At 41.5% G+C, this 10,021-nt stretch overlaps 1 protein-coding gene across 3 annotated transcripts in view; it reads left to right on the forward strand.

The window, feature by feature from the left end:
* The window catches only part of Astn1 (astrotactin 1), a 316,570-nt gene that overhangs the window by 214,635 nt on the left and 91,914 nt on the right, over positions 1-10,021 (forward strand). For all 3 annotated transcript variants that reach the window (XM_031386411.1, XM_031386430.1, XM_031386421.1), the window contains exons 10-11: positions 4,518-4,655; positions 5,146-5,296. In XM_031386411.1, the coding sequence (XP_031242271.1) occupies positions 4,518-4,655; positions 5,146-5,296 (289 nt within the window). The remainder of the gene's footprint in view (positions 1-4,517; positions 4,656-5,145; positions 5,297-10,021) is intronic.

The following is a 10,021-nucleotide window of genomic DNA, read 5'->3' on the forward strand; positions in this document are numbered from 1 at the left end:
TATGACCTTGACAGGCTTGGTAAAGAGGCTTCCTGCCTTTAAGTTTTCAGACTCATCCAAGAGGTTGTCTTTTATCTCTGGCCCTATGTGATAAAACCCAGGCTCTATAAGGATCAGTGAACCTAGCACAAACCAGTTTATTAAAAAATGCTAGGAGTTATGCTCAGGGAATGAATACTTTCTAAACACATAATGGTAAATTTCATCTTCAGCCATGTTGACAAACATTTTATTGATTCACAATGAATGACAATAGTAGTCAATTGTCAAGGAATTTATCTCATATTTATTTTTAACTTGGCTATTTATTTCTGAATGAGTTGGTTGTCTTTTTGAGGAAAGACATTCCATACAGAGCTTTACAGATTGGATACAGTTTTGAAAATATAGTAGGCCTTTGGTAGATATATGTAGGTACTCAATTTAGATATCTCCCAAACTCTTGAAATCAGACTAGGAAAAGATATGGATAGTGAACCCCACTTTGAAAACCACTAATCCCAAACTAAATAGAAAAGGGTGCTGACTCAGCCAGCTGAGTTTTCACACCAAAGACATTCTTTTAGTGACTCAATGTGAAGATCCATCCATCCACTGGACTCTCTGGTGCCAAGAACTAATGCAGACCATTTTGTGTGTGTGTGCGTGTGTGTGTGTGTGTGTGTGTGTGTGTGTGTGTGTGTGTGTCTAGGACCTTCTCTTCAAATTTGTACCTGTGTCCATGAGAATAATACCTTCTTGTCCTAGGAAAACCTGGCCTGGGGAAGGGCCAAATCAAGAGCTATTGTTTTCCCACATTTTATTTTGTACTAAGAGAGATTCAATAGGCTTATTCTGTCTGACACTGGAAAATAGGGGGTTGCCTCTGGGCAGAAACTTCTATCAGGGATTTCAAGAGGACTGTGAAGCATAAAACTGAGTCCTCAACAGCAGTGATCACCCTAGTTGTCTCTAGAGAACCCAACATGGGGAAGCAATCCAGATGCTCTCCCAACTTCCATTGGGTGGTGCTTTAAAAGTCATTCCTGACAAATTTACATGAAAGAGGGACAGATGAGATTTCAGGACACAGCTTTTTTTTTTTTTTTTTTTTTTTTTTTTTTTTTTATAACAGCTTAGTCTATATTTGGTTTTTGGAGTTGTTCAGTAGATTCTGTGGATGAAAGAAAGTTTTAGAAATTTATATGCACCAGTCAGCATGGGCTGGCAAGCTGCTGGGATCCATACCTGAAAAACTTCATCTTTCTTTCCTACAAAGGGTTTACCTTTGAAAGGTCACTAATATCCTCATAGTATTAGATAATATATTGGTAAAATGGGGCCAAAGTACTTACTTGAGAGGGTCATCTTGAGAATAAATAAGGAGCTCTGACAAGTGCCTTCTCTCTCTCTCTCTCTCTCTCTCTCTTTCTTCTTCCTTCCTTCTATCCTTCTTTCTTTCTTTCTTTCTTTCTTTCTTTCTTTCTTTCTTTCTTTCTTTCTTTCTTTCCTTTCTGTTTTTGAGAATTCTCAATAAATGTTAGTTTCATTCCACATCAAACTTGCCTTGGCCTACAGGATTTCACCTTGACTCTATCACAAACCAAACAAGACTCCATTGTTTTGCTGTTAATCTTCTCACAGAAAAATAATGTCTTGGTCACTAGATCCATCAAAACTCAAAGGTTAGCTCACATCCTGATTACTAGGAAGGATTAGCTTTGCCAACACATTCTTTAAATTTGAACATTTGAGGGTATGTCATCCAGACACCATTGAAAAGAAAGGAAACAAAATATCCTATTGATTAGTTAGTGACTATTTGTGGAATGATTCCCTCAGTCTAGGAATTGTGTTACCCTTCCTCTGCTACCCAAGAACACACATTCTGCTCAATGATGGTGACCCTGGAAAAAATGCCAGGCACAATTCCGTGCATGAACTGCAGCAAAGATTCTGTAATGTGGAAAGAGAAGAGTCCCTTTTCTCCAACTGAGTGTTAAAGACCAAGCTTCTGGGATGCTTTCTGGAAGGCTTTATGACAGTAAAGGATTGTTAATTGACTCAGTTCAAGTGAAGAAAAGAGAAAATAGAATCTAGAAAGAAACAGTAATAGAAGCAAGAGTAATGTGATTAAAAGAGTGAGGTTGCAGGGCGGTGGTGGCGCACGCCTTTAATCCCAGCACTTGGGAGGCAGAGGCAGGTGGATTTCTGAGTTCGAGGTCAGCCTGGTCTACAGAGTGAGTTCCAGGACAGCCAAGGCTACACAGAAAAACCCAGTCTTTTTTTTTTTTTTTTTTTAGAAACCCAGTCTTGAAAAAACAAAAAACACACAAACAAAAAAAAAAGAGTGAGGTTGTCGGGAACTACAATCATATGGTATGGGGGAACAAAAATACGAAGCAAGGTTGGGACCAGAAAAAGCTAAAGATGTGATCACAGTGACACATTCAGAGTCTTCAACTTTACACACATACGAACATGTTAAATAGTTTCAGTTGGGGCAAGTTATAGATTTCTCCCACCCCCCCTTAGGAACATTGTGAGATGATTAGACAGGAACCCCATTCTTCCATAAAAATAATTAACATCACAAATGTAACATAAACTGCCAATTATTTCTTAAAACCTGTTATATTATTCAAGTAAAATTATTTTCAAATCAAAATAGAAGACAAAGGCCAATATCCAGTAAACCACATTAATACTGATGCCATTCAAACTTGCTTCTGTAATGGTACGGGTTAGTATTGTCCTTGTCCAAGCTGCCAAGTGTAAGTGGCCACCTCAAGAATGTCCTTTATGGAATACCAATGAAATCATACAAATGTCTGAAGGTCATTTATTTCAACCCACATTTATCCTTAATTCCCAGACTCAGGGCACCTCAAATCGGCCTGGTATTGCCATGTTGCCAAATAAAGTGTGTGTGTGTGTGTGTGTGTGTGTGTGTGTATGTGTAAGTGTGCTGCCTTGCTTTCAATAAATATTACTGGTTGATTTCCTAGTGAATACAGAAATAGTCTTTTTTACCCCTCCCCCAAGTCATAGGCCTCATACAAAGAGGAAGGAAGATCTGAGAGCCTCCTACAGAGTAAGAATATCTCAGAATTTCCCCAGACATTGAGAGGATTCAGAAGTGTGGAGAACACAGTACAGAAATGGGAGAAATATCCACCAAATCAGGCCACCTGCCTCTTTCCCAGAATCCCCTGTGGTGAGGCTGGAATGAATCTTCTTCTCTTTCAGCAACTCTGATGGCAAGAACTGTCATTGAGGTCATGGGAAGAAAACACATAGCTGTCGGAGCATCAGCTCTGTGGCCAGCACTCTGGCGCAGGCTACGCACTTCATTTAAAAAAAAGAAGAAGAAGAAAAGAAACAACTACAGCACTATACTAGTCTGATTTCCTATCATCGCAGGCAGTGCAGAGAGGAGAAGACTGTGTGGGCTAGGGAAGAGCTGAGCAGGGCTCTGAATGTGGTTGTGACCAGCATGCTGATGGAGCTGGTGCAGAGGTTCTGCTTAATTGCACATATCCTTCCATTGTTCCTCCCGCCACATCAAATTGGGAGGAGATGCTAGGCTGCCACTGCCTTGTGATATTCCACCCACATTGGCTTTTATCCCTTAGACTATTATTTTTTAGTGTGAATACAGAGCATTTTAATGTCTTTGAGATGAGATGAATGAATAAACAAACAAATAATCTCTCCTGGTTTCCTTAAGCTCTCCCTTGAAATGCTGATTGATTCTTTTATTCCTTTTAGCTCTTGTTATAAGAATACATTTCTTAAAAGTCTTCCCCGTATCCCATGGGTTATCATTGTTAGCTCAGGGTATGGGTGGGCGTGCAGAAGATAAATCTGGGCCTGTTTTGTTCATTTGCTCATCTCTCTCTTCTCACCCCTGGAGGCCTCTGACTTCATTTACTTCCGTCCCTGTCATACAGAAGCTGGAAAAGGCAAACTTCTTCCTTTATAGGGAGAAACCCTGCCTGCCACTGCAAATTATACAGACCCAGAATGGGGATGGGGGAGCCAGCATTAACTGAGATATTAAACTCCTTTCCAAATTTTATATGACTTAACACAAGGGAATCCCAAATTCAAAGTTGAAAAAATTCTGAGACTCCCTTTTGATGACTTGATAAAAGCCATTTCTAATGGGTAAATGGGTACTATGATCAGATCTTTTACTCTTTGGAGCTGTGAGAAGAAGGAGGCCTCTCTGCCTTTCTCTGATTTGGCCATGCTGTCCCTGCTGGGGACACTGTCTCACCCTGCTGAAGAGCACTGCAAGCGATGAGGCAGATGGGAATGGAGCACATAGTGAGAGCGGTATGTCCTCTGGTGGAACTGCTATGCTGTACCATAACTACCTGGTGTGTGGGTCCCTGCAGCGTCACCTAGTATGTGGGTACTTGTAGATTCCTGAAGGCAGAAGAGGAAGCAGTTAGTGACAGAATACTAGTGGACAGTTATGCCCAGCTGTAACCACCTGGTGTGTGTGTGTGTGTGTGTGTGTGTCCATGCAGATTCACCTATACCCTCGGAGAAGGCATGTGGTTGCCCCTCAGTAAGAGCTTTGTGATTCCACCAGCTGAACTAGCCATCAATCCATCAGCAAAGTGTAAGACAGACATGACTGTGATGGAAGATGCTGTGGAGGTCAGGTGAGTCTTGCTTCGGGGTGGCATAGGAGGTGAAATGAGAAACCACCTGAAGGTACCAAAACGAGGGGAGGCAGAGGTAGAGAAAGCTGAAGTTGGCAAGCTGCCTTCAATTTCCCTATAGACATAGCCAGGATCTGCTCTTTATCTGGGTCAATATTGCATAACCCAAGGCTCATTCACTGGAAGAGGACATAAAATTAGAGTTTGTAAGCACTTCCCACAAACCTCAAGGACTGACAGGCAATAAAATGTTAATTTCCTTGCCTACATTCAGATCTCCTTTTTTGACCAAGCATTATAGCATTTGGCTCAGTTCCCAGATATGGCCAATGCCCATGATTTGTTAGTTCAACACTTTGAGTATAGCTAATCTTCAATGTTTTATAAAAGAGAGTGAGGCCAGAAAAAAGTAGACCAGATCAGAACATGGAATATTGGAACACTTGTGGCTTTTGGAATCCCTTGATACCTCCATTGCTTCTTCATACAGAGAGGAGCTGATGACATCATCATCCTTTGACAGCCTAGAGGTCCTTTTAGACTCCTTTGGACCAGTGCGTGATTGCAGCAAAGATAACGGAGGCTGCAGTAAGAATTTTCGCTGCATTTCAGATCGCAAGTTGGACTCTACTGGTTGTGTGGTATGTTCTTTCTTCCATCATAGAGGTTCCTGGGGGAGGGGACAGCAAAGACATACACATGATACAATCATACAGAAGCAAATCTGTGTAGTAGCCAGCTGTGACCACCATCTAGTATAAATTAAGAATTTTTCTCTTGATAGGAATGGGGAGTTAATCAGTCCATCAGGAAGTCTTTACAAAGCACTACTAGGTGGTGGATGTTTTTGTTGTTGTTGTTTTGTTTTGTTTTTAACAAAATCTCAATTGCTTGATTTTACTGGTGAAGACTTGGGAGTCAGATGCTCTGGCGAAAGCCTACTAGCTCAGAGAGGCCGAGAAGCATTCAGCTGACCTTCCTGCTTAGTGGATATCCCAAAAGGAAATTCTCCTTTGAGCTCCTAAAAGCTAAGGCTGACATCAATGACAGTTCCCAGAACCCATGCTGACCTCTCCAGCTTCCTCTTTAGAGGAACGCATCTTTGAGAGTTCTAGGCCAGCCAGGGCTCCTGTCTAAGAAACAAAACAAAAACAAACAACAAAAATACTTGTGATTAGTTGGAGATATTACATCAAGGAATCCGGTTTCTTTAAAAGTGCATTTGTTTTTTTGTTTTGTTTTGTTTTGATTTCTTTTTATTTTCAGATCTATAAACTCAGCTAGTTTAAAAATCAGGTGATGTTGCTAACCAGTAAGACTTTTGGGGCTAGGACACATTATGCCATCTCCCAGGTTATGGAACTGAAAACGGTACTGGACCAGGAAGTTAAATAGAGGCCAGAGATAATGAAGCCACTGGGTGCTGGTTCCTCTATGTTGGGCATTACTGTTCCCCATAACACACTCATCTCTTTTTACCCCTACCTTCTTTTGAAGTTTAGAGGGAAGAATAATGAAATTGCAAAGAAGGGAGAGTGTCTGGGTCAGGTCAGGATGTCAGAGAAGATGTTCAAAGTGAGAACAGAGGAGGCAGAGAACATTTATTGAGATGTGAAGTTCTGCAGTGTTGAGTGGGGAGAAAGAACCAGGAGCTTCCAGCCCTGGGGAGGATATGGTGCCCCATTTAACTTCCCATTCTGACAGCTGAGATGTGGGAGAGGACCCAGAGCACGAGAAGCTGTGAGGATGCCGAGCCAACACCATCTTTCACCCTCCTTCTTATTCAATTCTGAGCATCTGTTCCATTCAGGGAGCTCTTCAGTGTCAACGATGAATGTCTATCTGGTGTCCAGGGTGTAGTCACTAAGCTGGTACCAACTAAACTGCAGCCAGGAAAGTGTGGCTTAGCTCAGAAAGAAGGGGACATGAAAAAAAAAAAAAACAAAGGAGAGATAAAGTTATGGTGCAGATAAGATAATCTGTCAGGTACACAAAGAGAACAGAAAAAATGGGGCAGGGCTGCTTGGGGAAATTCAAAGTATTTCAAAGTACAGAGGTAGTATTGGTTATTTCATGGCTTCTACTTGCAGGCAGGAGGTAAGCTAATGCCCCTCGGTACTCTCCTCCTTTGGCCAGTTCCACTCACCTGAGCTTCCCAGATGATAATTTCAGGGTTCAAATAGGCTCCAAGATGACATGCTCTTGTTTCTTCTCTTTTACCATCTAGCCTGCTTTCCTTTACCCAGACTTCTAATCTTTCCTTCTTTTTTATTTTCTGAGGTCATTTTAAGTACTGAAACCTGGGTGGGCACCTATGTGACCATCCCTTGCCCATCCTACTTAGCCACCCACATACAATTTTCATAAGAATATTCATACACAGGAATTGACTCTTGATACTTCTTCCTATCAGGACCCATTCCCCAGGGCAGGGGTCGCTTGTCAGGTGCCTTCTGTTGGCCATCTTTAGCCTTCACTTGGCATGTAGCTGTGCTCATGGATTCCTACAGTCTCTACATTGTGATCTGTGAGACGGAGCTAGCAGGAATAGTTCTGATGAATATGCATTTGCAGAATTGGAGCCACGGCAGAAAGTCACCCAATTATACCAGAACTCTATTAGCATAATTCTTTGAAGTCACTACTCCACGTGGCTCCAAGAGAGAAAGGAGCCAAGCCAATTGGCAGATATATTCCATTCACCATTATCTCTAAAAGCATATGGTCCCTGAGAAGAAGGATGGAGTTTGTGAGAGCCATACACACCATCATAAGGCTTGTGACTCTCGTGAAAACATAATTAAGCATCTGACTTTGAGCCTGACCTGAGTCTACTGGGTATCTCTATTGTATCCAAGTCTTGTTGTGTTAGCAGAATGGTCCTTTGTCATCAGGAGGTAGGCCAGAGGCAAAGATAATCTGTAACTACTGCCATTTAAGAATTGGCCCACCTCTGTACTCTATGTGTTGAATGTAAAAACTTCCCAAGAAAGACATAATTTCATGAAAGGAGAAAAGAATGAGAAGCAAGAGCAAGATGGACCTTCAGGAACCCTGGAAGGAGTCAGAGATATGGACCTAACAGAAGATGCAGCTGTATATTTGTCTAATTTAAACTCAAGACACACAGGTAGGATTCATATTATGGCCACATGGGCTGTTCAACCTTCATTCTTCCTAGAAAGGATCTTTTAGTTATGCATCAGCTCCCAGGGGTTAATTCCTACCAGTTAATTACTATTGTTTATATAGTCTCCAAGGACCAAAAACAAATACCTGTGAAAGGTATAGCCTGTGCAAATCTTAACACACCATTATAAAATAGGACTATACTCCAAGAGCAAGGGGCCATGGAAACTTCTGCAGGGTTCTCAGCGTATAAAGCTACCACCCACTACTGATGGCCAGACTTTATTCATTGCCCTTAAATTCTCCTGCACTAGACACCTTCATATTGTTGCTGAAACAAATCACACTGAGTTTAATGGGTTAAGGCTATACAAATCTGTTAGATTACAATTCTACATGAGAATCTAGGATGGGTCTCACAGGAATGAAATTAAGGAACAGTCAGGGGTGTACTCCTTTCTGGATGTTTTAGAAATAATCAATTCCTTTACCCTTTTAAGCTTCTAGATTCTATATGCTGTTCTCAGTTCACAGGTCTATTGGTACACCTCTAACTAAAGCCAGAGATACTATATCTTTCTTTCTGTTTGTCTGTCTGTTTGTCTTTTTTTATTCATTTATTTATTTTATACACATGAATGCACTGTAAATGTCTTCAGACACACCAGGAGAGGGCATCAGATCCCATTAGACATGGCTATAAACCACCATGTGGTTACTGGGAATTGAACTCAGGACCTCTAGAAAAGCAGTTAGTGCTCTTAACCACTAAGCCATCTCTCTAGCCCAATACCATATTTTTTTAACCATTATTGTGTAGAGTAGGTCTCTTCCATTCTGCATGCTTCTACTTTTAACAACTCCTATGATCACATTGAGCCAATCTAAATATTCTAAGATTATTCCCTCATCTCAAGATCCTTGATTTCATAGTATCTATCAAGCATTTTTGGCTATATAAAGTGGTATGGTCTTACATTCCTATGATTGTATCACAGACAAATTTGGATGAACCATCTACAACTAATGACAGTGGCAATTAAGTAGATGTAGCAGTGAGGGCTTCAGTCTCCTCACCCCAGCCCCAGTTTTCAAGAAGGCTTCCTTATAATTGTGTGTGTGTGTGTGTGTGTGTGTGTGTGTGTGTGCATGTGTGCTTGTCCAGGACTTCTCCAAGGGGAGACATCAATTGTCTTTCTTCATCACTTCCTACCTTAGCCTTTGAGATGAGATCTATCTCTAAACCTAGAGCTCAAGAATTCAATGAAACAACCTTGCTAAAAGCCATATAGCCACAGAAATCCTTATGTGCACTTCTCCCTGGTGCTGAGCTTACAGACATCCATACGCACTAGGCTTTTATGGGTGTTGGGAATGTGAATTTACACCTTCATGCTTGTGTAACAATCACTTTACTGACTGATTCATCTTCCTAACCCCTTCCTTCTTCCTAGGCCTATGCACTGGTATACCACAAATAAAGAAAATAGGAAACCCCATCCACATCTGCACACTCATACTGGTGTGGAGAATACCCAACAAATGCTTCTGCGTTGTAAGATGTGGAAATAAACTAGATAAGTAGACCATGGCCATGCAAGGAGCAGGTTTGGCAGTCCTGAATTCTTGTGTATGGAATACATGTCCTTCCTCTGATGAGTGTTGAATTGCTCAATGACCCTGACACCCTTCCTCCACATGCTGCCCACTATGGTTTGCTGTAACATGTGTCATTTCACCTTTGCTCAAGCACAGATGTGCAGAAACCATTAGGCATGGGCATCTCTCCTTCTCTCTGTAGGGCAATAAGTAAATGAATACACTTCAGAGGTTTCCAGAGAAATGGGGGCAGAGAAACCACAGCAGCCTGAAATATAAATTTAACTCCATCCCATGTTTCCCCTTGGGAGAAGTCCTGCATGGCTTGAACCAGCATGTCAAAGCCCATCAAGAAATTGTGGAAACCATCATTTGCAAAATGTATGAGATTGCCACATTGGGAGAAAAAAAAAACTATTTCCAATAGGAAATGTGGTCTCTTGGGTTATGAATCATCCAAGTAAGGTGAGGCAGGCTCAGCTGCTGAAATCTGTCCCTCTGCTCCCAGGAGACAAGAATATGCTCATGCGTCCATCATTCATATCCATCTGCCAACAGAGTATCTACTTTGTAATCTGGAACTGAGACGTCTGTGGCTTCCAATTTAGCCTCCTAAGCAATTAATCAACCAAAACTCA

Source organism: Mastomys coucha, unplaced genomic scaffold (genome assembly GCF_008632895.1).
Source record: "Mastomys coucha isolate ucsf_1 unplaced genomic scaffold, UCSF_Mcou_1 pScaffold1, whole genome shotgun sequence".
NCBI classification, from domain to species: domain Eukaryota; kingdom Metazoa; phylum Chordata; class Mammalia; order Rodentia; family Muridae; genus Mastomys; species Mastomys coucha.